The sequence below is a fragment of the Pseudopodoces humilis genome, chromosome 11 (assembly GCF_049639895.1).
Source record: "Pseudopodoces humilis isolate 2021_Gansu_Grassland_sample_001 chromosome 11, ASM4963989v1, whole genome shotgun sequence".
In the NCBI taxonomy this organism is placed as follows: Eukaryota; Metazoa; Chordata; class Aves; order Passeriformes; family Paridae; genus Pseudopodoces; species Pseudopodoces humilis.
In genome coordinates, this window is record NC_142210.1 from 23,701,377 (window position 1) to 23,727,108 (window position 25,732).

General features: G+C 44.5%; 1 protein-coding gene and 1 long non-coding RNA gene across 4 annotated transcripts; one reads left to right on the forward strand and one right to left on the reverse strand.

The window, feature by feature from the left end:
* Positions 1–2,870: 2,870 nt before the first annotated feature.
* On the forward strand, positions 2,871–4,903 carry LOC148183637 (uncharacterized). Its single transcript, XR_015773428.1, has 3 exons — positions 2,871–3,002; positions 3,351–3,480; positions 4,796–4,903. It is a non-coding gene; the product is annotated as an uncharacterized LOC148183637 (long non-coding RNA).
* An 8,279-nt stretch (positions 4,904–13,182) lies between these two features.
* On the reverse strand, positions 13,183–25,695 carry MFSD1 (major facilitator superfamily domain containing 1). 3 transcript variants are annotated; one of them, XM_005525127.3, is made up of 17 exons: positions 25,542–25,695; positions 25,408–25,460; positions 24,350–24,462; positions 23,844–23,886; positions 23,411–23,478; positions 22,898–23,006; positions 22,316–22,418; positions 21,492–21,590; positions 20,859–20,970; positions 20,331–20,387; positions 19,611–19,767; positions 18,738–18,835; positions 17,888–18,000; positions 17,468–17,515; positions 17,248–17,308; positions 14,661–14,775; positions 13,183–14,436 (listed from the first exon to the last, which is right to left on the reverse strand). In XM_005525127.3, the coding sequence occupies exons 1-17, from the start codon at positions 25,693–25,695 to the stop codon at positions 14,377–14,379; spliced, it is 1,563 nt and encodes a 520-aa protein (XP_005525184.2). In that variant the 3' UTR covers positions 13,183–14,376. The 3 variants fall into 3 exon arrangements, with proteins under 3 accessions (XP_005525184.2, XP_087917336.1, XP_014109955.2); XM_088061210.1 differs by lacking the exons at positions 13,183–14,436; positions 14,661–14,775 and adding exons at positions 14,863–15,550; positions 17,093–17,140; XM_014254480.2 differs by lacking the exons at positions 13,183–14,436; positions 14,661–14,775 and adding an exon at positions 14,867–15,550.
* Between the last annotated feature and the right edge of the window lie 37 nt (positions 25,696–25,732).

The window sequence follows — 25,732 nt, forward strand, 5'->3', positions numbered from 1 at the left end:
CCTTGCTCCCTTAAAACCCAATCCTGACTCCCACAGAGCTTAAATCAAATCCAGGCATTGAGAATCCATCAGCCTGAAGGAGGAATGAATGGGAAAATCCCCAAATCCCATCCTGCTTCCTATGAACATGACTTGTTTAAAATTTTTAATCTTTAAAAAAAGTTTAAAAAAATGTTTAAAAAAGGCCTTTCCAGCCTTTTCTCCAGGAGCAGAGGGATTACAGGAGCTGAAACTCCAGGGATTTGTGAGGGAATGTGAGGGATTATCTGGAGGTGAATATTTGTGGTTCATTCATAAAATATTTGGGAATTTTGGTGCTGTTGAGAGAAAAATCCCTGGAAAAAACAGAGTGTATCCATTGGCTCCGGTGCTTTAGGAAAACCAATTTTGAGCCAGAATTCATCTAGAAAAATTAATCATTGTATTTAAATATGAAACCTTTATGTTGGCCAGCAAATAGTAAAAAAATATCAGTTTTTTAAATTCCTGCTCAGCTCTCAGGATGCAAATCCAGTGGGAAAAGCTCTTCCCATTGTCCGGGAATGGCATTCCTGCTGTTCCTCATGGGCTTGCTCCAGTTAATTATGGGCTTTAATTAGTCATGAATGCTGCCAGGGGAATAAGATAAATGGTCTCTCCTGATTTATAACATTCCAGAGATTGCATCGGTCCAAACAAAGGAAAATTGGGAATTATCACTGATGGATGAGCCTGGCTGGGATCTGGGGGAATTCATCCAAAAAACACTTTGGAACTGGAGCTCTGCTGGTGGATTCAGGGCATGGAAACCCCCCAAAAAAAGGGAATTTTCCTGCATTCCTGAAGGCCTTGTGCTGGCAGAGCTGGGATCCTGTGTTGGATCCTGTGGATCCCTTCCAGCTGGGGATATTCCATAATTCCAGGATCCTCGGCAGCAGTTTGACCCCAAAGCCCCGATAAAGCCCCAGCCCCCCACGTTTATTCTGAAATGTCGATTTTTGCCTCCCCAACCTCCACAAAAATCAAATTTTGGGCTGTCAGGAGCCTCCAGGGCTGCTCCAAACCCACATCCCAGCAGTTAAACCCCGCTTGGAATCAACCACCGGCACATTGTCCATGGAACTCCTGACTGCTCTTCCCAGGGAGGAACCTGCCCTTTCCCGGTGCAAACACCGCTCCAGGATGGAATCCTGGCTGATTTTTGAGGATTATATTGTTATTTTCATTCTGAGATCTGTGTTCTCCTTCCCCCAGCAGCCCAAAGCTGGATTATGGAGACCAAACCAGAGATGGAATCTGATTTTAGGGGCACCAGAAACCCCCCCAAAGCCAAGGACAGGGAACAAAAACCCCGTGACAGCCAAGCAGGAATAATTTTCTTTGGGAATTTGTAGACCATGGACATCAAACCAGAGGTAACCTGTGGTTGTAGCAAATATTTCCAGGATTTCCATGGAAGGTTTATTTCAAAATAGACATTTTATTCTGCTCAGAGCAAGCATTAAAACAGGGCTGCTAAATAACAGATTAATTCCTATATCAAAGGACATTTGGGTGGCTTCTTAATATAATATAATATAATATAATATAATATAATATAATATAATATAATATAATATAATATAATATAATATAATATAATATAATATAATATAATATAATATATTCATATAAACCATCTAAATTATATTTTAATTTAAATGAGGTGCTGCTCTGCTTTGGTGCTGCATTTTTGGTACAAAAAAAAATGTTAAATAACAAATTAATTCCTGTATCAAAGGACATTTGGGTGCCTTTTTCTGTCTTTTAGATTTCAATTTAAATGAGGTGCTGCTTTCTTTTAGTGCTGCATTTTTGGTACAAAAGAGACCTTAAATAACAAATCTATTCCAGTATCAAAGGACATTTGGGTGGCTTTTTCTGTCCTTTATATTTTTATTTAAATTAAGTGCTGCTTTCTTTTGGTGCTGCATTTCTGGTATTAAAAAAAAAATGTTAAATAACAAATTAATTCCTGTATCAAAGGACATTTAGGTGCTTTTTTCTGACCTTTATATTTGAATTTAAAGGAGGTGCTGCACTTTTGGTGCTGCCATTTCCTCCCTGCCCAGGGGAATCAGATCCCACCTGTGCCCCCCCCGGCTCTGCCTAGGAACAGCTGGGGAAAATTACATTTCACCATTTTTTAATTTTTTTAAAAAAATTCTTCCTCCCAGGAACTTTTCCTGCCTCTTGCAGCCTCGGGATGGGAAGGAGGTGCCGAGGAGGGAAAAGGCGCGCTTGGGGTGGGGATTTTGTAGCTGTTGTAGGATTTTATTTGGGGTTGGGGGCGTTCCTAGGGCAGGGCAGAGATCTGGGGGCTTGGCCGGGTTTGGGGGGTGGTCTCGGGGTCTGGGGGGACAGAGATGGTTTTGGGGAAGATTTGGGGGGGACAGAGATGGTTTTGGGGCAGGATTTGGGGGGACAGAGATGGTTTTGGGGCAGGATTTGGGGGGGACAGCGATGGTTTTGGGGAGGATTTGGGGGGGACAGAGATGGTTTTGGGGAGGATTTGGGGGGTGCCCTTGGTGCCCCTCGGGGTCGGGGGAAACAGCGATGGTTTTGGGGCAGGGTTTGGGGGGACAGCGATGGTTTTGGGGAGGATTTGGGGGGACAGCGATGGTTTTGGGGCAGGGTTTTGGGGGGACAGAGATGGTTTTGGGGCAGGGATCGGGGGCAGAATCCGCTGCCAGCTCGGAGTTCTGTCCTTCACCGCCCTCCTGCCCCGGGGGAGTCTCTGCCCCCAGAACCGGGAGATTTCCCACCCCACTGGGAGGGACCCCGAACCTCCGCTCGGTGCTTTGGGGGAAATCCAGAACCCCAATCCCTGATCCCTGAGCCTCTGCTTTAGGGGAAACCCGGGATCCCAATCCCTGAGCCTCTGCTCGCTGCTTTAGGGGAAATCCAAGACCCCAATCCCCGACCCCTCTCCGGGGGAGCCTCTCCCGGCTCTGCTGCCACTCCCAGGACATCGCACGGGACAGGTGAGAACCCGAGGAAATCCCAAAAAATCCCAACTCCTCCTCCTCGTCCTCCTCCTCCCTCCCAGCCCCTGCTGCTCCCTGCTGCTGTTTTGGGGTTTTTGTTCCACTTTAACCCAAACCCCAAATCCCCCCGGCCATCCCGCTCCTCCCACGGCCACACCGAAGGGGGAAAGGGTGGGAAAGGTTTTTGGGATTGCTGATGGAATTCTCTTTGCCTCGGCTGCTGTTTGTTTTCCTCATTTTATACATTCTAGTAAAGAACCGCCTTTCATTTCCCCACATTTTCTCCTGAAAATCCGTAATTTCGGAGTTAGAGAAGAGGGATTTTCCTGCTGTTTTCCATTCCAGGGAAGTTCCTGCCCGCCTGGGGAGATTCCTGTCCTTCAAACCAGGAGAAAGGGATTCATCCCTGATTCTGCAAAGGCCGGGAAGGAGGAAAATCCATGAGGGACAGAGCATCCCTGGTTGGCTGCTGACAGTGAGTGTGGGGTGTTAAATAGGGCTGGGGACAATTTCCCTCCCCCTTTTGCTCTCCCCCCAAATTTACCCCACATTTTCCCCCCTTCCCCGCCTTTTATCGCTCCCCCTTTTCCATGTCCCCCTTTTCCATTCTCCCTTTTCCATTCTCCCTTTTCCATTCTCCCTTTTCCATTCTCCCTTTTCCATTCTCCCTTTTCCATTCTCCCTTTTCCATTCTCCCTTTTCCATTCTCCCTTTTCCATGTCCCCCTTTTCCAAGTCCCCCTTTTCCATGTCCCCCTTTTCCATTCCCCCTTTTCCATGTCCCCCTTTTCCAAGTCCCCCTTTTCCATGTCCCCCTTTTCCATGTCCCCCTTTTCCATTCTCCCTTTTCCATTCTCCCTTTTCCATTCTCCCTTTTCCATGTCCCCCTTTTCCATGTCCCCCTTTTCCATGTCCCCCTTTTCCAAGTCCCCCTTTTCCAAGTCCCCCTTTTCCAAGTCCCCCTTTTCCATGTCCCCCTTTTATTTCTCCCCTTTTTTTCTCCCCTCTTTTTTCTCCCCTCTTTCTTCTCCCCCCTTTTTTCCCCCCCTCACTTTTCCCTTCCCTCGCTTTTCCCCCCTTTTCTTCCCACCCTTTTCCACCCCTTCCCCCTTTTTTCTCTTCCTCTTCCCCCTTTTTCTTTTCCCCTCCCTTTCTTTTGTCTCCCTCTTTTGTCCCCCATTTTTTACTTTTTCGCCCCCTTTCCCTCCCTTCCCCCCTTTTTCCCCCTTTTTTCTCCCATTTTTTTCTCCCCTTTTCTGCCCTTGTTTCTCCCCTTTCCCCCTTTTTTCTCCCAATTTATTCTCCCCTTTTCCCCCTTCTTTTCTCCCCTTTTCTCCCCCTTTCTCCCTTCTTTTCCCCCAATTTTCTCTCCCTTTTCCCCTCCCTTTTTCCCTGATTTCTTGCCCCGATTTCTTTGCTCACCATTTCTTGTCCCCGTTTTTTCCCGATTTCCCTCTTCCCAACTTTTCCTCACCCTCTTTCCCTCTCCCTTTTTCCCTCCTTCTTTTTCTTTTCCCCTTTTTCTCCCCCTTCTTTTCTCTCCTTTTTCTGTCCTTTTTCCCCCTTTCCCCCCATTCTTTCCCTTCCCATTTTTTCCCTGTTTCTCCCCATTTTTTCTTCATTGTTTTCTCATTTTTCCCTATTTCTCCCCTATTTTTTCCTCATTGTTTTCCCATTTTTTCCCCATTTCTCCCCTATTTTTTCCTCATTGTTTTCCCATTTTTTCCCCATTTCCCCCCCATATTTTCCCCATCTTCTCCCTCATTTTTTCCCCTTTTTTTTCCCCTTTAGGAGCTGCAGGGAGGGGACCCCGATGTTCTCCTGCTGCCAGCCCGGGCTGCCGACCCCAAAACCACCGGGGGGCTCCGAGCTCCCCGGAATGTGGGACAGGAAACCCAAAAAGTGAATTCCATGGAGACATCCCTGAGGAATTATTTTATTTTATATTTTATTTTATTTTATTTTATTTTATTTTATTTTATTTTATTTTATTTTATTTTATTTTATTTTCATGCAGCCTCACCCCGAGTTCTGCACCAGCGCCTCTGACAGAAGATTAAAAATAAAAATAAAAATGAAGGAAATCAATTAAATGAGAATTAATTAAAGCAACGTCAAGCTCTGAGCCCTCACTCAATTACTGGGGACTCAAATGACCTCAAGTAACCCAAAGCATGACCTCATATGACCCCTATGACCTCGAGTGACCCCAAAATGACCCCAAATGCCCTTGAGTGACCCCAAAATGACCTCGAGTAACCCCAAAATGACCCCTATGACCTCGAGTAACCCCAAAATGACCTCGGATGACCCCAAACAGGGCCTCAAATGACCTAAAGTAACCCCGGGCAGGGATCCCAAAAATCTCGAAAAACCGAAAATGACCTCGAGTGACCCCGGTGACCTCAAACGACCCCAATGACCCCGAGTGACCCCAAAATGACCCCAAAATGACCTCGGATGACCCCAATGACCTGAAGTAACCCCAAAATGACCTCAAGTGACCCCAAAATGACCTCAAGTGACCCCAAAATGACCCCGAGTGACCCCCAGGACCCCCCTGGCCCCGTTAATCCCATTTTCCCCCATTCCTGTGCTTTGGGAATTCGGGATCCTCTCGGAACTGGAGCCTCAATTCCCGCCCCAGGGGCAGGCAGGGATTCACCCCCGGAATTCCTCAGCTCCGGGGATAAAACACAAACAATTCCCAAGATTCTGCTCTGGAATTGTGAGGGATTGATTATGGAATTCTGGAATTGCTATTGGGGTTATACACATAAATATTTCAAAATTATATATATATATTTATAAATATATTATATATTTATATATTTTTTCTATATTTATATATATATTTATATATATTTTATATATATTTTTATATAAAGATATATTATTATATATAAAAATATATAATAATATACACAATATATATAAATATATATTTAAATATATATTTATATATTATTATACATAATATAAAATATATAATAATATATAATGATATATATTAATTATATAATTTAATTGCTTAATAATTATATCATTTAATGTTTATGTATAATAATAAATAATAATATAATATATATCTATACATAGAAATATACATAAAATATATATTATAAATTGTATTAATAATATATAATTATAAATTATACATACATATATATATACATGTATATATACATGTGTGTGTATGTATATATATAAATATATATATTTATTTTTATATATTTATATTATATATTCTAAATATATTTATAATTATATTTAAAATATAAATATAAATATAAATATAAATATAAATATAAATATAAATATAAATATAAATATAAATATAAATATAAATATAAATATAAATATAAATATAAATAATTTTTTTTAATTAATTCTTTTATTCTAGAATTGCCACCCAAGAACTCTCAGTCTCTGCAGACTCTTCCCATGAATTCCCTGGGATTTCTTTTCCTGCCCTCTCATTCCTGCTGGATCCAAGCCTTTGTTCCGTGGGTCAGAATTTTTTCATTATTTTAAATCTTTCCCCATCACTTCCCACGCTGGAATTAAACAGAAAATTCCCCAAATGCTTCAAAAGTGGCCCCAAAATCCGGATCCAGGAGCCCAAAAATCCCCAAATGTTTTTCCCAGGACTCGGAAGCCCAAGGGAGGAAATTGAATTTCAGCAAGAAAACTTTGTCCTGTTTTATTTCTCCAAACAGAGCAGCTCAAGACCAGAAACAATTATAAAAAATATTCATTTTTATTCATAGAAAAATAGAAATTCCAATAAATAACATTTGAATATAACAGTTAATAAATTAAAATATTCATCTCATACAAAATATTTATGTTTAACATTTATCCTATTTATATTACATTTGTAATAGAATATTTAATACAGTTTGTATTTTTTATTTATTTAATGACGTTTGAAATTATATTAAATATCTTAAAATTATAAATGTTATAATTTTTAAAAAATATTAATGTTATTTATTGATTTTAATGTCAGTGTTATTATTAATAATAATAATGAACCTTATATCTCAGCTCCTCCCTGGGACAACATTTCCCTTCTGGTTTTCCTTCTTCCTTACCTGAAAGGATCAAAGAATTGTATAATAATCATTAATTAGTAAAAAAATTAATTATTTTAAATGAAATATTACATATAATTAATATAGTAATATAATTATTCTGTGTACAGTTATATAGAATTAATATAATTCTTCTACATACAGTTATATAGAATTAATATATCAATATAATTATTATATATCATTATGTAGCCTATATAATTATAAATAAATTATATACAATTATATAGAATTACTATATACTATTTATTATATAGTATTATGTTATTATATTTATTGTGTAGAATTACTATATATTATATAGAATTAGTATAAATTAATTATATATAATTATATATAATATATACAATATATGTAATATATAATATATAATATATAATATATCTTTTTATATATAATGTATAACAATATTTCATATATATAAATATATATAAAAAGAAATATATTATATATATATTTTATATATTATTAAAGCTATGCTTTTATTTAAAGAAATAATAATATCGGGTGAAAATTTTTGCATTTTCGCCTGCGAGATTTGACAAATTTGGGTTAAAAAAGGAGCAGAAGAGGCCAAACCTGAAAGCTCCCCCAGGTACAAAGAAACAAAAACCCTGAAATAAAAAATGTTCCTCAAACGGAGCTCGGCTGCTCCAAGTGAGAACCGGGAAATTCCCACAAAAATCAATTTATAGCAGCAAGAGCCATTGAGGTAAGAATCCATTCCTGGGTAAAAAAAAACACCTCCAAAGGAGATTGTGCAAAAAACCTCCCAAGAGACCAAAATCAGCTCAATTAGCTAAAGAGAGAAAAGTTGAATAAATATATCCATTAGTCATTAGCTAATGGCTTAATTACAATAAGCTGAGTTCCAATCATTTCCTTATTATTTAAAAATTTACTAATTACTGATTTCCTGTTCTTCCCCAGGACCTTCAAATGCCACAGAGAAATGAGCTCTGAAAAGAAAATCCAATTCCTCTACGTAAAACCCAATTACACCCCAGCATTAATTAACTAATTAACTGGTTAATTACCGAGCCCAGGTCACGCAGAGCTCCCGTGGGTGCAGCACACCCCGGGATTCCCATCCCATTCCCATCCCCTCAAAGCTGGGTCCAGCCTGGCCTTGGGCACTTCCAGGGATCCTGAGCTCCTCTGGGAATCCCATCCCAGCCTTCCCCATCCTCAGGAATCCCTTCCCAATCCCACTGGAATCGTTTCCCTCCTCAATCCTCCCAGAAATCCGGGATTTGTCCCTTTTCATCCCCAGGGATTTGGAGCCAGGAGCTTCTCCTTGCTCCCAATGTTCCCAGAGCATCCCAGGCTCATCCCAGCCGCATCCACAGCCCCGGGAGGAGCTGGGAGAGACAAATAAACACAAATATCGGCCAGCCCTGATATTCCCAGCAGGATAAAATTCCCAGGAATGACATTCCCCCTGCTCCGTTACTATGGAGATTCCCAGAAGAGATCCTGAGCTGTGATTCCAGAGCCAGGGAACCCCAATCCAAAGGCAGGAACACAACAGGGAGCAGTGGGGCTCAATCACATCCCATTATCCGGGCTGCACCCCACAGCATCCCTGCTGGAATATTGGGAATGGGAAGCGCTGCCAGCACGGAATTCCTGCCTCCAAGCGGATCGGAGCATCCAAACCCTGCGAGGGGCAGATCCCATCCCAGGAAATCAAGGAGCAGGGTAAAACCCCCACTGGAGCCTGCCTGCTCCTGGTTTTCCAGCGGAGGGAGGTTTCCTCTGGGATTTATCCCTGATTTTGCCAGGAGGAGACTCCTGGATCTCGGCTCCACGTGGATGTGCCGAGAGCCACCTGGGGCTCCATCATTTTCCATGGAGAAATCCCAGCTCCAGCCAGGAAAGGAGGGATCCAAAATCCCACCTGAGCCCCAGGAGCCCAGCCCTCATTCCAAACCTGCTTCCCATTCCAGGCACCACATTCCCACTTTTCATGGATTTCTTGCAGTTAATTCCTCCTTCCTTCTCCTCCCGGATTGATTTTCCAGCGCTCTCTGAGCACTCACTGATATCCAGGCCCAGGGAAGGGGAGCAGCATTCCCATTCCATGGAGATGTTTATTATTTATTCCTCTTTAGGGCTCGTTAGATTAATCCATTTTAAATTACCACATGCTGCCAGGCACAATTATTGTAATTTATTGGGATCATTCCGGTGCTTTATTTCCCTCGGATGTGAGCTGGGGTTGCTTTTCCTGCACTCCCAGGAAGCTGGAGCAGCATTCCCTTCTCCAGAGGGAACAACCTCCAGGAAACACTAATTCCCTTTTTTTTTTCTTCCAGGGGAATCACAGAATCATGGAATGTTTGGGATCTCAGAGCCCATTCCCTGTGCAGGGAACCTTCCCCATCCCAGCGTGCTCCAAGCCTCATCCATCCTGGCCTTGGACAATTCCAGGGATTTCCAGCTTCTCTGGGCAAGGACAGAATTCCTGCCTCTATTCCCGAGCTGGGGAGAAATTTTATTTTATTTTATTTTGCTTATCCAAAGTGCTGCTGCAGGAGGAAAGAGGCAGAGGCTGCTTTGAATCCCCCCGGATTCTCCCTCCCCAAACCCTGCAAAGGCTTTGGAAGTGCGGAGTTTAATCAGGATCCCCCAGGAGGAAACACAGCCACAAATTAAAGAAAAATCAACTTTTTAACAGAGGAATGAAAAAGGGGCTCTTTGGAGTAAAACAAATGATTGTCTAGCAAAGGAGGCAATGGGGAGCTTTGGATGCCACTGGGATTAATTCAGAGTTTTATCCCAATTATAAAAATCTCCCTCAGCAAGTCAGGAAATGGAATTTTGTCTCCTCTAGGAGCAGCCTCAGTTCCAGCCTTTCTCTGTGAGGTTTCAGCTCTGGAGTTTGGGAACAATTGAACAGAATTATCTCTGGGATGTGGATATTGTGCTTTTCAAATCAGGCCTTGCTGTACCAGCTATAACCAAACTCCAGATATTTAACCAAATATTCCCATTTTTCTGCCCTTTAGAGACCTCCCCATTCCCTCTCCTTCCATCAGCAGAGGGGGAAGCTCTGGAGTCACCGGGGCAATCTCCCAACAGGGACAAAACAACAATTCAACTTTAATCCAAGCAGTTCCCCACGGCTCCCTGAGCTTTAACAAGTTTGTGCTGCTGGGAATGGAAACATTTCATTCCCATGGATAAGGAGATTTCCAGCCCAGCTTCCCAGGGACACCCCAAAAACTTCTGCATCTGCTGCAGGTCCAGTCCCTGTGGTGAAATAACCAAAAACCAGGAGAAACCAAAATTCCAGAGCCACAGGATGGAATTCCTCACACTCCTCAAGCCTCAGACTTCCCTGGAAATCCAAATCTCCATTTTCAGCTCCTGCTTTTCCCCTCTGGGATATCTGAGCCAGCAGATACAAACCCTGCCCAGTATTCCTGACACCACACTGAGGCCTTGCAATGACCAAAAACCAGAAGGAAACAAAATCCCAGCATGTTTGAACCAAAGGATGGAATTCCTCACACTCCCCAAGCCTCAGACTTCCCTGGAAATCCAAATCTTCACTTTCAACTCCTGCTTTTCCCTGTGGGCTCTTTGTCCCAGCCCGTATCCAACACTGCTGACCCCTGGCACATTGTTTATTTTAAACACATTTTCAATAAACTCCCCGAGCTGATACACTTGGAGGCCTGCAAATAAACGAGCTCATTAAACAGCACTGGCACTTAGCAGGATCTCTGGTGGCCAATCCCAGCTCCAGCAGGGCTGGAATTTATAACTTTGATCCCCATTTAATCTGCTCATAACCATCAATCTCGGATTTTTATTGTCCTGTTCTGCAGCCTGAGCAGAAAACCTGCTCCAATTAGGGCCCCCTCCAGGAGTGACTCACAAATAAATACTGATTTTAACACTCTCCACCACAATTCCAGGGATCCAGCTCTCATTTAAGCGCTGCTGGAGCTTGGGAAGAGGTTTGTGATGCCCAAGGCAGCCCCAGAGGGCTGGGGAACAGCAGGAGCTGCTCTAGGACAGTGCAGATGTCACCAGGAGGCTCCAGAGGGTGGCCCAGCATTTCCTGGAACGTTCCAGAACTCACCTGGAAAATGCTGGGAGATCCCATTAGGCTGCAGTTGGCTCCAGGTCCTCGTTCAGCAGCAGGCTGGGATGGGATGGGATGGTTGGGAATGATGCATGGAGCAGGGCAGGCTGCCAGGAAAAAGAAATCAGAAATTAACACCTAATGATGCCAAGCTGCCGTTAATTCATCCCCAGCCCCAGGAGCTGCTGAAGGAATAACAGGAAAAACAGGAATAAAGAATTTCCTCTGGATCCCAGCCCGGCTCAGAGCTGGAATCTGCACCCACAGATCCCTTGCTGCGAGGCTCTCCTGGGAAGGATCATTTTCCCCTGGAGATGGGTCAGGGTGAATTAAGGGGAATTATCCTGATCGCTTCAAGCCTGCCCCAGTTTTCTCCCCACATTCCTGCCAGAGCCAAGGGAGAGGCTCCAGGACATGGAAATCTGCTGCTCCCAGCTTTGGACAGGATTTGCTGCCACATTTTACTGCCCAAGAGTTCACTAAACAGAGAGATATCTGTAGGGGAAAACTCGTTTTGTCTTCACCTACCACCTCTGTTTCCCTGGAAAAACAAATCCTGGAATATCCTGAGCTGGAAGGGACCCACAGGGATCATCCAAGTCCAACTCCAGGCCCTGCACAGGACATCCAAACATTCCCATCCTGTGCCTGAAAACATTATCCAAATATTCCTGGAGCTCTGGAAGCCTTGGACCATTCCCTGGGGAGCCTGGGAAAGAGCAGAGCAAGGAATATTCCCTGTCAGGAAAAGCTGAAATGAGCTTTCTGTGCCGTGTTTTTACATCAACATTCCCACAAATTCCAGAGGATTCTGACCACATGGAAAGTTTAGTGGAGACACATCCCTGGAATTGTTCAAAAAATATGGAAGTTTTCCGCCTCAAGACAGAAAATCACTGAGGCTGGAAAAGCTCCAGCCCAGAGCGCTGGGGACATGGCCAGGAATTCCTTGGACACCTCCAGGGATGGGCACTCCAAACCTCCCTGGGCAGCCCCTGCCAAGCCCTGACCACCCTTTCCATGGAGAAATTCCTGCTGATATCCAACCTGAGCCTCCCCTGGAATCCAAAACCTGATGGAGAACACCAAGACTTCAGCCACCTCAGAAATAATTCAGTCAAAGAGAACTGAGGGGTTGAGGTGCTTTTCCCATGGAATTCCATGGCATTCCATGGAATCACAGATGGGTTTGGGCTGGAAGGACCTTAAAGACCACCCTGCCCTGGGTGGGGACACCTTCCCCCATCCCAGGCTGCTCCAAACCCCGTCCATCCCTGTGCCAGGACCAGGGCTGGAAATCAGGCACCAAAACCAACCCCGGCAGCCTGGAGGGTTTCCATCCCGATTATCCAACATTCCCGAGGCAGTGCTGACCTCTAGTGAGAGATCCCTGGAAAAGGGAGGATTTCTTGGGACAAAGCTCCCTTCCCAGCTGTTCCCGATTTCAGCTTCTGAAGGGCTCCTCAGGCACCTGGGGCAGGAGCACAAAGCACATCCTGGGGAAATCGGTCCAATGAATTCCTCTTTTGGAGATGTTTTCCATCAGCGTTTCCATCAGTGAGGGTTAAAGCCCCTCTCCAGGCTCAGCCAGAGGAGCTGCAGCTCCCAGGGATTTGTCCCCTTTGCAGAAGCCCCCCAGGACTGGAGCAGGATCCTGAAGGGTGCAGGGAATTCACAAACTGGAACTAAAGCTCAGGAAAACAGGAGCTGCAGGCTTGGATCACGCATGGAATGTCAGCCTAGAGGGAACAGCAGAGGAGCTTCTCCAAACAAAACGTGTCAGAGCTCAGGAGAAGCACAAGAGCAAAATTCAATTTAATTCTCTCCCTCCCCAAGAAAAAAACTCCTCAACCCAGCAGTGGGGGCAGCTTTGCCTTTGGATCCTCCAAGGGAAACTTCCCCCAAACTCTCCCCCCTGATCAGGGAAACAAATGCCCCAACAACCCCCAAAAAACTCCAGAGCCCCCAACAGCCACAAGCGCCAGTGACCACGGCAAGGTTTTATTTCCAAACACCCCAAATCCACAAGAGCACGAGGAAACCTCCCAGGCAAGCTCAGAGCTGCAGGAAGGAGCAGGAAAAAGCAGCAGAGCTCAGGGAGCTGCCAAGCTGCTGCTCTGGGTTCCCACATCGTCCTTCAGAAGCCACAACCTTCACCCAAAAGGTCCTTCAGGAAGGTGAGAATTTTCCAAGGATACCAAAGAAATCTCCACTGCAAAAAGTCTCCTTTAAAACCAGCTTTAATAGTGTGAGTTCTGCTGAAATTAAAAATATTAAGAATGTTCTACATGAAATGCAACATCTTTATTCTAACAAACTCCTCTCTCTGCTGCCAAGGACACTCCAAAGGCTCCTGAGCTTTCTCTATTCCCTGGAGCCATCCCAGGAATATTCCTGGGGCTCCACAAACCTCCTGCCCTTTAGCAGATCAGCTCAGTTCAGGGATAATTTACCCAATTACCTCGAGGAGTAATTAACCAAAGCAAAATTGACTCTGCAGGAGCTCTGGGAACTCCCTGCTCAGCACAGAGCCTCCCGTCAAGTGATGGGAAAATGAGGAGTTCCAGATGGGAAAATGAGGAGTTCCACCATGGAATTCAAGGCTTTGCCCTCTGCAAGCAAAATTCAGTTCTTGATTTAATTCTTTTTATAGTTTTTTAGTCACTAACTCTTAAAAATTAATCAGTTTTCACATTATTCAGGCTTGGAGAGGTTATTGCTGTTCCTGAGCTGGGATAAATTCCAGGGTGAGCACGTCTGGAAGTGGAGATTCCTCTGAAATATTCCCTTGGGAGCTTTTCCTCACCTTTTTCTCCCAGAAAAAGGAAAGAGAGCAACGAAGGTGTCCAAGAGGAGAGGCTGGGAAAGCCCCACCTCCATCCAGGCTCATCCCAGCAATTTCACGATGGAATTTTCCCATCTCACAGCCGGAGATCAAATCCTGGCCCTGCCTCAGCTACTCACGGAGAACTCGAGACAGGAGGCAGCAGCAGGTACCCAGAGCTTCCACCAGAGCCACAGTTCCAGCAGGATCCCTGGATTGCCCAGGAAGGAGGAGTTTTAGGCAATATTTTAAATCTAGGAGCTAGGCTTGCAGCAAAGCACAGAGCATCTGCTGGGGCTGGGCTCTGTGTCCCAGGAAATTCAGTGTATTCCTGCTGTTCCACAGGGCCAAGCTGCTATTTCAGCACACTTCTGTGGGCCAGGGTGGAGAAACAGGAGGAGTAATGAGCAGGGAGCTGCAAGAAAAAATAAAATCAAGACATTCCTCAGCTTCTGAGCTGGGCCAGCCTTTGATTCCTTTCCTTCATTAGGTTTTTAATTACTGGGAGATTTCTTTCTGAGAACAAATCCCAGGAATTTCACTCAGAGGTGGAGTTGCTGGCTGTTAAAAACAGCCAAATTCTAATAAGCCCCTCGTTATTCTGGTTTTTAATTGTCCATGAACCCCTGTTAGTGATACCTGAGCTCCAAGTTTGGACAGGTATTTATTCCTGAAACTAAAGGCATCAGCTTTTGGCAGCAATTTTGTCAAATCATCTTCGTTCTGCCTTCTGAGCCTCTCCTGCTCTTCTGCTCTGCAAAAGAAAAGTGGCAAAAGATGTTTGCCCTGAGGGAAAACCCTGCCAAGCAGGGATTGGTTGTTGTTTCAGCATTATTTCATATTTTAATATCGTTATTGTTGTTTTAATACCTAGGAAATGTTTTGAGGTATCGGGTGAACCACCCTGAGATGTGCAGGGATCAATAATTCAGTGTAAAGAAAGAGAGAGGCTGATTTCTGCAGGTTCCTTTTATTTCATTCCAAGATTCCCGTAGAAAGAGAAACCTTTTGGCTTTTCCCAGATTACAAAGTGCTCAGGGGAGCTTCTGGAACAATTTTCTATCTATTAAACAAACTTTCATCCCTTAAAACAAACATTACAATACAAAGAGAATCGAGAAGGCAATAAAAGACTGCTCAGCAGCCTCAGAATTCAGAAATCTATTAAAAAAAAAAAAAAAAGTCCATTGGAGCATCTGTGGCTCTTTTTGCAGTGATGAAAGGAAACCCAAAGCTGTAAACACATTTCCAGAGTGGTTTTTGCACGAGGACAGTGACACAGAGCTGTGAGAGCTCTGGCTGGGAACAGAAAGCTGCACCTGGGAGCTCTGGGGGTTTGTGGGGTGGCAGAGCTCAGCCAGGGCCCTCTGCCAAACAAAGGGATTTTGGAATTGTTTAAACAAAAAGCAGGAGCTGAGGCAGTGCTGGAAGGCCCCGGTGAGCGGATCCTCCAGGGAAGGGCAGGGAACTGCAGCTCCGGGAGGAGCCGGAGCTCAGCTCAGGCTCTGCCACTCACTCAGCTCTCCTTTCTGAAACAAACGGGACAGTTACTGCAGGCAGGGCATCCCAAATCCCACAGAACCCCTGGAATTGGGACACTTAACTGCAGGCAGGGCATCCCAAATCCCACAGAACCCCTGGAATTGGGACACTTAACTGCAGGCAGGGCATCCCAAATCCCTCAGAACCTCTGGAATTGGGACACTTACTGCAGGCAGGGCATCCCAAATCCCACAGAACCCCTGGAATTGGGACACTTACTGCAGGCAGGGCATCCCAAATCCCACAGAACCCCTGGAATTGGGACACTTACTGCAGGCAGGGCATCCCAAATCCCTCAGAACCCCTGGAACTGGGACAGGAACAAATATTGGGGCAGGGCACCCCAAATCCCAGGGAATCCCTGGAATTGTTACACATGGGTGAGGGGCAGCTCTGACTGGACACAGAATTCTGAGGTTTGGGGTGTCTGTATTAAAAAAATTGGATTAAAAATCCTTTTGTCTCAAGGAGACTCATCACAATTAAATGTGGATTTGGTTTCCTTCAGCTTTCCTCAAGATTAATGTATGGAAAAAACAAGAAAAAAACATATTAAACCCCACAAGTCACTGGATACTTTGCTCACAGGTGCCTTAGGTTTTTTGGGATTCATTTCCTTAGGTTTTTTGGGATTCATTTCCTTAGGTTTTTTGGGATTCATTTCCTTAGGTTTTTTGGGATTAATTTAAGTAGCACCACATGGACACAACCCAGTTTTATAGGAATCCATAAATCCATTTGTAAGAAATACTAGAAATTATCTACCTGGATCAAACATATTATAAATATAATTTTAAAAATTTAAAAAAATATAAAAAATATTTTAATATATTTTATAAAAATTATATATCTAAGGTGTGTGATGAACATCTGCAGGTGAGATGTAATTACCTATTAAAAAATTAAGAATTCCAACAAAACTAAAGGAAACTAAAGGAAAATTTAAATCCCTCCAAAGTGTGAGGGAGCAGCTGAGCTGGATTAGGTCAGAACAGAGAGCATTCCAAAGGAAAAATTCCATGTTCTTCACACTGCAGCAGCTGGAATTCTGCAGGTGTGGTTTTGAAAGCTGTGGTTTGCCATAACATGGATTTATTTCTTTACACAAGAATGTTAAATTAAGAATAATTAACTGTATTTTAATTGGATGAACCAGCCTGGTCAATGGAGCTGCCCCTGCAGGGTTGGGAACTGGATGAACTGCAAGGTGTCTCCCAATCCAAACTATTCCATGAACTGTCAAAATTTCTCCATCCCAACCATTCCTGCCACCTCAAGTGCTCCATTTCCTTTTAAAGGAACTGAATCCCATTTTATTGAAAAGTCCTGCCCCATTTTCTTATTGAAAATAAAAACTCGTGTCAGCAGGAGGATTTGTGACAGGTGTGACCCCAAACTGGGCTTTCCCAGCAGTGCTGTGATTTCCACTCAAACCACCTCATTTTCTACCCCATTTCAGTTGTGAGCCCACTGAAATAAAGGAAAACAGGGAGGAAAAGTGCCAGGAAAGGACAGCTGGATAAAGCTACCTCAAATATTGATTCACAGGAGGCAGGGATATGAAATCCTAAACCAGACTGGTAAGAAAATAAATCCAATATAAATCAGACTGGAGAAATGATCTCCTTAATCCCTTCAGGACAAACATTTCCCAAGGACTGACATTTCCTGGCTCTGTACTTACTCAGAAGCAGCTGCTTTTTGCAGTTTTGCCCTTTTCTTTGCAGACCAGTTGAGATCACCACCTGTAACAGCAGCAATGTGCACTCTGAGACCTTTAAAACTGGGATTGTTTTTGCCTTTGGTATCAAAGCTCCCCCCAGGGGTTCTCAGAGCACTGAGAAATCAGAAGAGTGATTTTACAGAAGTAGAAATTGAGGTAAAGAGAAGCTGCAAAGACTCACCTGTGAGGTGATTCACAAAGTACAGCAGCACCACAGCTATCAGTGACACTGCAAAAGGAAAAGGACAAGAAATGAACAGCTTGAACCCACAACCAAGATTTTCATGGTAACTCACAGGAGTTTTCTGCTTTTGGAAATCTCCCTGTGCTCACAGCACGTGGTCATTCAGAAATTATTTTCATTTTAAACTTGCAACTTACACTTGAAAAGCATTATTTGTCTACTTTCACTCCCTTTTTTAAACACTGAAACTCTCCACACTTCAGGCAAACCCCAAACACTCCACTGGCTGTGAGTTCATCCCAGCACTGCCCCAGCTGACACCTCTAGAAGAGGAATTGTTTCTGTTTTCCATGAAATATGAACCCCAAAAGCCCAATGAAGCTTCCTGAAGCCATTCCCAGGGCGTCCCACACTCACAGCAAACACAGGCACTGAAGAAGACCTCGAGGAACAGGTACCCCCTGGTGTCCAGGATCATTCCAGCTGCTATGGCAATCACTGCCAGGCCCAGGTTCTGGATGGACTGCATGCTGGGACACAGCAGGAACACCACTCAGTTCTTCTCTCAGCAAAATGGATTTAGATTTGCTCAGGAAAAGCTCCCCAGTGCCACTGGAGCTCATGAGAGATACACATTCCCCATGTTTTGGGACATGGCAGAGTCAGGGCTCAATTGTTTTGCAGAAGTTCCTGTGCCTGTCCCCAGCCTCAGGCTCTGCCCAAATGCCATCCCCAAAGCAGGCAGGGATTCCTGCTCCAGACCTGGAGGAGCTGGGAACCAGGAATGGGTTGGATCTGCTCAGGTTCAGTGGCTCCAGAGTGTCAGGAGTCAGGGAATGGTTTGGGATGGGAGGGACCGTAAAGCTCACCCAGCCCCAAGGCAGGGACACCTCCCACTGCCCCAGGCTGCTCCCAGCCCCAGTGTCCATTCCTGGCACTGCCAGGGATGCTCTGGGAATCCCATCCCAGCCCCTCCTCAGCCTCACAGGGAGCAATCCCTTCCCAATGTCCCAAGTAAATCTCTTCTCCTTTATTTCAAACCATTCCCCCTTGGCCAAGGTCCCTCTCCAGCTCTCCCGCAGGCTCCCTGCACTGGAATCCATCCAGCTCCTCCCAGCCAGGAATTCCTTCCCAAGATCCCACCCAGCCCTGCCATTCCCTGGGTCCTCCCCCTCCATCCCTTGTCCCCAGTCACCTGGGACAATCCCAGCCCACCCCCAGCTCCTGCTGGAGCTCTGGCCTGGCACAAATCCATGGAAATACTCACAAGCCATAGGCAGTTCCCAGCTGGTGCTCGGGGACCACGAAGGCCACCATGGGCCACAGGGCACAGGCCAGCAGGGAATAGGCCACACCCAGCAGACACTGGGACACGGGACAAGCAAACAGGGTTACAGCACAGGCACACCCCAAAAATTCAGGTATTGCCCTTCCCTTTCCCCAAAAGGAGCTCAAGAAACACTTTGTGCAAGGAAATTCTACATAAATATCCACACTTGGAACTGGAGTGACCCCCAAAATAAATTCTGTGTTTTGATTGAACACCCCCCAGAGCTGCACCTCACTAGAAAAATGCTTGAAAAGCAAAGTTTTTAATCCCTGCCCCACTGGTGAGCATCATAACCCTCAGCTCCAAACAGGAAATATTTCCTGAAATATTTTCTGAAATATTTCCTGAATCTCCTCTCAGTAATGCAAGTTTTTACAAAGGTCCAATTCAGCACATCAGAGGCAGTCTGAGTAATGGTAATAAGCTTCAGAAATAAACTAAAAGAAGAATTTTTAGGAGAAAAAGAGAGCAGTTTGAATAATAATAATAAACTTTAGAAATAAATTGAAAGAAGAATTTTTAGGAGAAAAAGAGAGCAGTTTGAGTAATAGAAATAAAATTTAGAAATAAACTAAACAATTTTTAGGAGAAAAGAGAGCAGTTTGAGTAAGAGACTTCAGAAATAAATTACAAAAGGAATTTTTAGGAGAGAAGCGAGCACCTGGCACAGGAATTCAGTAATGGAGCGAGGAATCTTTTCCACCCCCCAACACACAGAATAATTCAGTGCCAACCCCAGTGCTTGTTCTGTATTTCTGGAATCAGTATCTGACATTCTCTTTAGGTGTAAATCCCAGGAAATGAGGTTACCATGGCTATCCAGGGGTTCCAGAAGGTGAAGGCCAGCAGGATGTGCGAGGCCAGCGTGGTCACCACAGCACACAGCACCCAGATGATGTTCTTGCCAACTTTATCCACCAGCAGCCCAAACACCGGGGACATGGGGGCTGAGATGATGTACACCACGCTGCACCAGAGGGAAATCAAAGATTTAACACTCACAGAGGCCTCTCTTAACTCTGAGGACAAAAGGAAAAAACATCCTCCCCCAAATCCCAATAATTTAGAATTTCCAATGGTTTGAGGACATAGAAGTGCTCAGCACTCAAGGAAACACTGACAGACTCTGAGCCCAGCAGGGGTTTTCTTGTGGGGCTTTATTGCTTTGGGGTTTGGCCACATCACAAATTCATCCTCAAATGACCAAAATTGAGATCCTTTAGTGCTGTTATTAAACCTTTATTTTATTTATTTATTAAATCTTAATTGCTGTTATTAAACTTTTATCACTCAGCAAAGAATCACTAAATACTAAAATAAAACCCCTCAGATCTTTTTCTTTCCAGTGGGAACATCTGCTTTTAATAAAAAACATGTTCACATTTCCCAGTTATTCCTTGGGTCTTGTGAAATTATTTCTCCACTTAAATGCAGCTCACAGGAGATCCCAAACCTCTTCCCACCTGCCCAGAGCCCAAAAACACATCCTAAAACCTGGCAGTGTTCCTTATTACATCAACCCCAATATACCTGTTAATTGCACTGGCTTCTTGAGGGGAAAACCGGAACTTTTCAATAAAGAAAACCCTGAGGGAAGGAAAAAATCCATTTAGGAAAATGCAGACTTGAAGGACGTGCAATCAAAATTAACTTAGACAAAGACATGAGAATCTTATTTATGGAAAAATTAAATAGAGCTTTGCCATAAATATCCCAAATTCTCATTTATAATTAAATTAGGAGCTTGTTATCAGACTTCACAGATTTTAATTTAAGGATCATTCAAATTATACTTTGGGGAAAACATAAGAAGTTCATAATGAAAATTTCACCCAAATAGTGAGTTGTAAATTTGGAAGGAATCCTACAGGACACCAAATTCCACCCCATGTTTTAAACCTGTACCCAGTTTTAATCAGGAAAGCAAACTCTGAGTTCTGACAACTCAGAGTGGCAATTCCCACAAAGCACAGCTGATAAATGTGGAGTTTTTAAGGATTTTGGTTAAAAGCTTGGCCAGATTCCAAGGGAATTGCTGGAAGAGTGAGTGGCACTTACTTCCCCAAGCCAATGAAAGGGAAAACTGCAGCGTAGTAACAGACACAGATGACAAAGATGAGCCACAAGGACAAGGAGAAATCCTTCACATCCGTCAGCTTGATCACTTCTCCTGCAGAGGGGTGAGACACAGCATGGAATCACTCAGGATAAACAAATCTGGGATTCATCCCCACTGGAGAACACCCAGGTGATCCCAAATCCCTCCTAAAGCACATCCCTGCCCCTGCCTGGAGATCAAAGGTCCCTTCCATCCCAAACCAGTTTGGGATTCCACTGGATCTCAAATTGAGTTTATTTTTAATTGGCCTGAGTTGTCCCCCATGGAAAACTCAACCCAGCACACACTGACAGGGAAGAGCTCCATGGTTCTGCATCCCTTGAGGAAATCAACTCCAAGAAAACCCAGAGCCAGTGGCACCAGCACCAACTGGGGTCAACTTTCATTTTTATAAATAAAGCAGGTGACAGTGCCTCTGCCTGTTGGGCTGATGCTTCAAACTAAAACTTCATGTGAAAATGAGCTAAAAATGATGATTAGAACCGTGGAGATGTTGAGCAGCAGCCCCTGAATGACCTGAAATGCAAACCTGCCCAGTGCAGCGTCAGCTCCAGCCCAGCCCCAGCACTCACCTGTTTTCCCCTGCTCCTTGCAAAGCAGTTTCTCTGCTCTCCTGTCCAGGTAAGCCAGGATTAAAGCACAGCTCAGTGAGAACAGACAAGTGACTCCACCTGAAGAAGGCAACACCACGTGTTCAGCTGACAACTCAAGCAGTAATTTGATTTTTCAGCCCAATTAGCACAGTTTGTGTTGGACACATCAAGGTACACCAGCAGCTTTAAGGCCCAAGAGCTGCACAGCTCCAAGGTTCAGGTGTAAAACCGAAGCCTGACACGTGTGGCACACACCTGCCTTGGAGCACAAACACGTACATGTATTTATTTTATTTAAAACATCACCACCACTCGCCCTCAGCACGGCCAAGCTCCTCACCTGCACCTTGCAGGAACAGAAACAAAGCCTGGCCTTATTCCCAACACCAAAATCTCCATGCCCACGGCTCTGAGGGAAGGGAACACACCCCAGAATTGTTCAAATTTCACTTCTACAATCAGATAACCACAGGCAAGCTTGGACACTCCTCAGAAAAATTTTCAAGCCTGTCCTTCGCTCAGAGAATGTGAAATATTTCATCTCCACAAGACACAAACTTGAATTTGGCAACCCCAAAAATGCCACAGCAGTTCAGAAGCTGCAGTAACCCGAGAGAAAATGAGAATATGATACAAAAGGTGTTGGAATTGCTCTTCCTAAGCTCAAACAGATTTGTGCTTTTTTTAAGTGGTTAATAAATGCTTTTAAGTGGTTAATAAATGTTTTTAAATGGTCAATAAATGCTATTAAGTGGTTAATAATGAACACACATGCAGATGACACAAGCCAAACCATCACTGACCTATGAGCAGAGCCAGGCCGAGGGTGCTGGGACCAGCAGAGCCCAGGAGATCCTGAACTCTGGAGTAGATCCATCCCATGATATTCACGTTCACCGTGCTCCCCTAGGCACAGCAGAGCCATGTGAAGATCCCAGCATTTCCCAGCTCCAGGGAACACCAGGCACCACGGTTTATCATTAAAATGCTACCCAGGGAACTTAAAGCAGGACAGAAATGATTCCCTGCTGGGCTGGTAACAAATGAATCGTTGCAACATCACAAACTGAAATTTTACACAAGGCTGGGAGAGTTCTCACTTATGAGAAGTGAATAAACCCACATGCACGAGCTCAGAAATGGAGCTGAATTTAATATATTTGGCCAAACAGGATTCCCAGCTGACAGGCACCAGGAAAAATCCCATTTTCCCCTCCTTTTTGCCCCCAGAGAAGGACCCATGGCTGCAATCCCAAGGCTGCCACCAGCTGAGCACTGGTGAACATCCCCCAGCTGGGAGCAGCTGCACTGGTTAAAAACCCCCAAAATGAGCCATGAAATGAGGAGCCCTGCTCCTCTCTCCATTCCCAGCTGTGCAAACTCACAATTCTGGCCATGCTGAGCTGCAATCCAAACACCAGGTTCAGCTCCTTGCCCTTGAACCAGCTCACTGCATACGTGTTCTGGGCCACCGCCAAGGACTCGCCCCCGATCCTGCACAACCAACCAAAACATCTCCAATGCAGCAGGCAAAGATAAAAGCTTTGGCAAGAGCAGAATTCCAGAGAAATCTGGCTGTGCACAGGCAGATTTAATGGATGTTTATAAAGACAAGGCAACAGAAATCAAAGATTCCAAAATGGAATTGCGGTGATTGAAGAATGATTGGTGGCTCCAGTTTTTGATTCAGCAGCACCTGCAAAGTCCTGGGTTTTGTTTTCTAAGTTACACAAGGAAAAGAAGGGGAGATCTTGCATTCCTCAGCTTCAGAGGTCTCAGAATCCACCAATTTTGATTCCAAGTGGCAGCTCTTCTCTAAGAGAGTTCTCTAGGGTTAGTTTTTGTAGTTTCTAGATGGCCTTACCTCAAAGAGCACAAACCTGCCCTTCCACACTCACCCAAATATGAATCTGCCCACTTCCATCAGCCAGAAGGTGTTGAACAGCGCTCCCAGAGCAAAAACCACCTGCAAACAGCAGCGAGGGAGAGTGAAAATTGTGCATTTCAGGTATGGAACAAAGCTGAACTGCCTGAAAACAGGAACAAAAATGCTTTTCCCTTCCCAGAAACACTTCACAGTCCTGCTCCTTTTGGCTTTTGCTCCCTCTGCTGTTTCATCATCTCCAACCTGGCCCAGCTGGGACTGTGTCATCCTCAACCAATTTCACATCAAACACGTAAAAAAGGTGGATCCTTCCCACAATTCCAGGCACATTCCAAGGTTCCCTTTCCCAGTACAACCCGGGCTTCTCCCATTCCAGCTCTCAGCTGTCTCAGGTAAAACACAAACTGCAGACACAGATTATCCTTCACTCCCTCCCTGGCACTCACCTGCCCAACACACACAAAGATGCTGAATATGACAGTGCCCAACCTGGAAAGAAAATAAATTAAGAATAATTAAATTGAATTAAGAAATAATAATTAAAATAAAGAATAAATAAATTAAAGAATAATATGCATTTCATGCATAACCAGGATCCTTTTTTTATTTTTCCTACAAAGCACTATTTTAGACCTGCAGCAGGGAAACAAGGGAAGGTGGATGGGCAATTAAAAGGTCTCTGTAATAAATTATGCAGCTCAACAACTCCCACAGAAAACAGGTAGCACAAGGTGGTGGTTTTGAAATTTATTTAAATCATAAATAACTTTATTTAAATTATAAAGGAATGGAAGCTCATCTATATTGTTGAAAAATCCTAAACTGCATGGGGAAAAAAATATTGAAAAGGTTTATTATAACCTTGAAAAGCTTTATAATATAAAGTTTCAACTTCACCTGCAGTTCTAGCTCATCATTCCTTGCACAAGAGGGACACAGAGACGGCACTCACCGGATTCCAAAGACTCTGTCTATCAGGAAACCTCCAAAGAAGCACAGCACCACGTTGGGCCAGGAGTACCAGGCATAGAGTGCCATGAACTGGGCTGTGTTCACCTTCATGTCCTACAGAACACGGGGCAATTGTAAAAAGTCATTATTCCTGAGCTAGCTGCAGGGACACAAAGTATTCAGGAAGAACCACCTGGAAACAAAGTGTATTTTCTGTAATTCACAGATGGGTTAGGGTGGAAGGGGCTTAAAGTCCATTTTGTTCCTGTGAGAAACGAGGTTCACATATTTTTTATAGAATTTAAAAGTTTAATAGAATGAAATTAGGAGATAAAAATAAACTTTACAGATATGGCTGGGTGCCTCTGCATTCACCTCACTAACAAAGGATTGCCCCTTAAAAACAGAATCCTACTACATATCCATAAATTCTCATACATATTCAAACATTCTTCTTAAGTTTTGGATGTTTCTTTGTTTAGTTTTTTGACTCACTCCCTTCCCAATAAATCAATTTTCTTGGCTCCACCGAGTTTTACATTCCCTGATAACAGAAATGCAATAAATTCCTCCCCCCAGAGCTCTGGTCACTGCTGTCTTTATCTGGATAAGATAATCTAAGAATGCAGGGGGGTCTCTAATTATCTTTTTCAGTCTTTGGGTTATACAAACAAAAGTAGTTTTTGTTTTAATACTATGCCATAGCTCAACATATATGTATAATGTATATTATACTACTATTTCTAAGTTTCACCAATAATAGAAATAGAAGGAACTATATTAATATAACGAAGTTTTCTAACCTTATACATATAACATTCATTTTAATATTTTCGAAAACCCAACAATATAATATGTATCTATAGCAGTTCCGAGCCCACCTTCCACTATCCCGGGTTGCTCCAAATGACCCTGGGCACTGCCAGGGATCCCGGGTCAGCCGCAGCTCCTCCGGCCACGCTGTGCCCAGGGAACAATTCCTGCCCATTTCCCACCTCCCGCTCTGCCCCGGGTATCCCATCAGTGTCCTGCTTTTCCCAGCCCCCCGGCAGAGCTCACCCGCTGAACCTGTGTCTGCAGAGCGGCCGGGTTATCGTAGCAGAAGTAGCTGCCTGCGGGGAGAAGGGCACGGCTCAGGGCTCTGGCCCGCCACCCACACCCCAAACCCCCTCACGCAGCCCCCCGGCCCGCACCGAATCCCAGGAAGCACATGAGGGCCAGGACGAGCAGGCGGTGCGGGAGGCGGCGGGGGTCGCAGGCGGCGGGCAGGGCGCGGGGAGGGCCCGGGGAGCCGCCGCCGCCATCGCCGCCATCGGAGCCCAGCAGCGCCCGCTCCTCCTCCGCCATCGCGCCCGCCTCACGTGAGCGCCCGCCACGTGACCCG

What these genes read in the sequence shown, in the direction of transcription:
- MFSD1 (XM_005525127.3), bottom strand. Translation starts at nt 25,695, where the DNA reads ATGGCGGAGGAGGAGCGGGCGCTGCTGGGCTCCGATGGCGGCGATGGC. An exon ending in CAAGGAGCAGGGGAAAACAG is followed by an intron (nt 20,971 to 21,491) that starts GTGAGTGCTGGG and finishes ACCCCTCTGCAG; the next exon opens with GAGAAGTGATCAAGCTGACG. An exon ending in TGTCCAAACTTGGAGCTCAG is followed by an intron (nt 14,437 to 14,660) that starts GTATCACTAACA and finishes TTTTTCTTGCAG; the next exon opens with CTCCCTGCTCATTACTCCTC.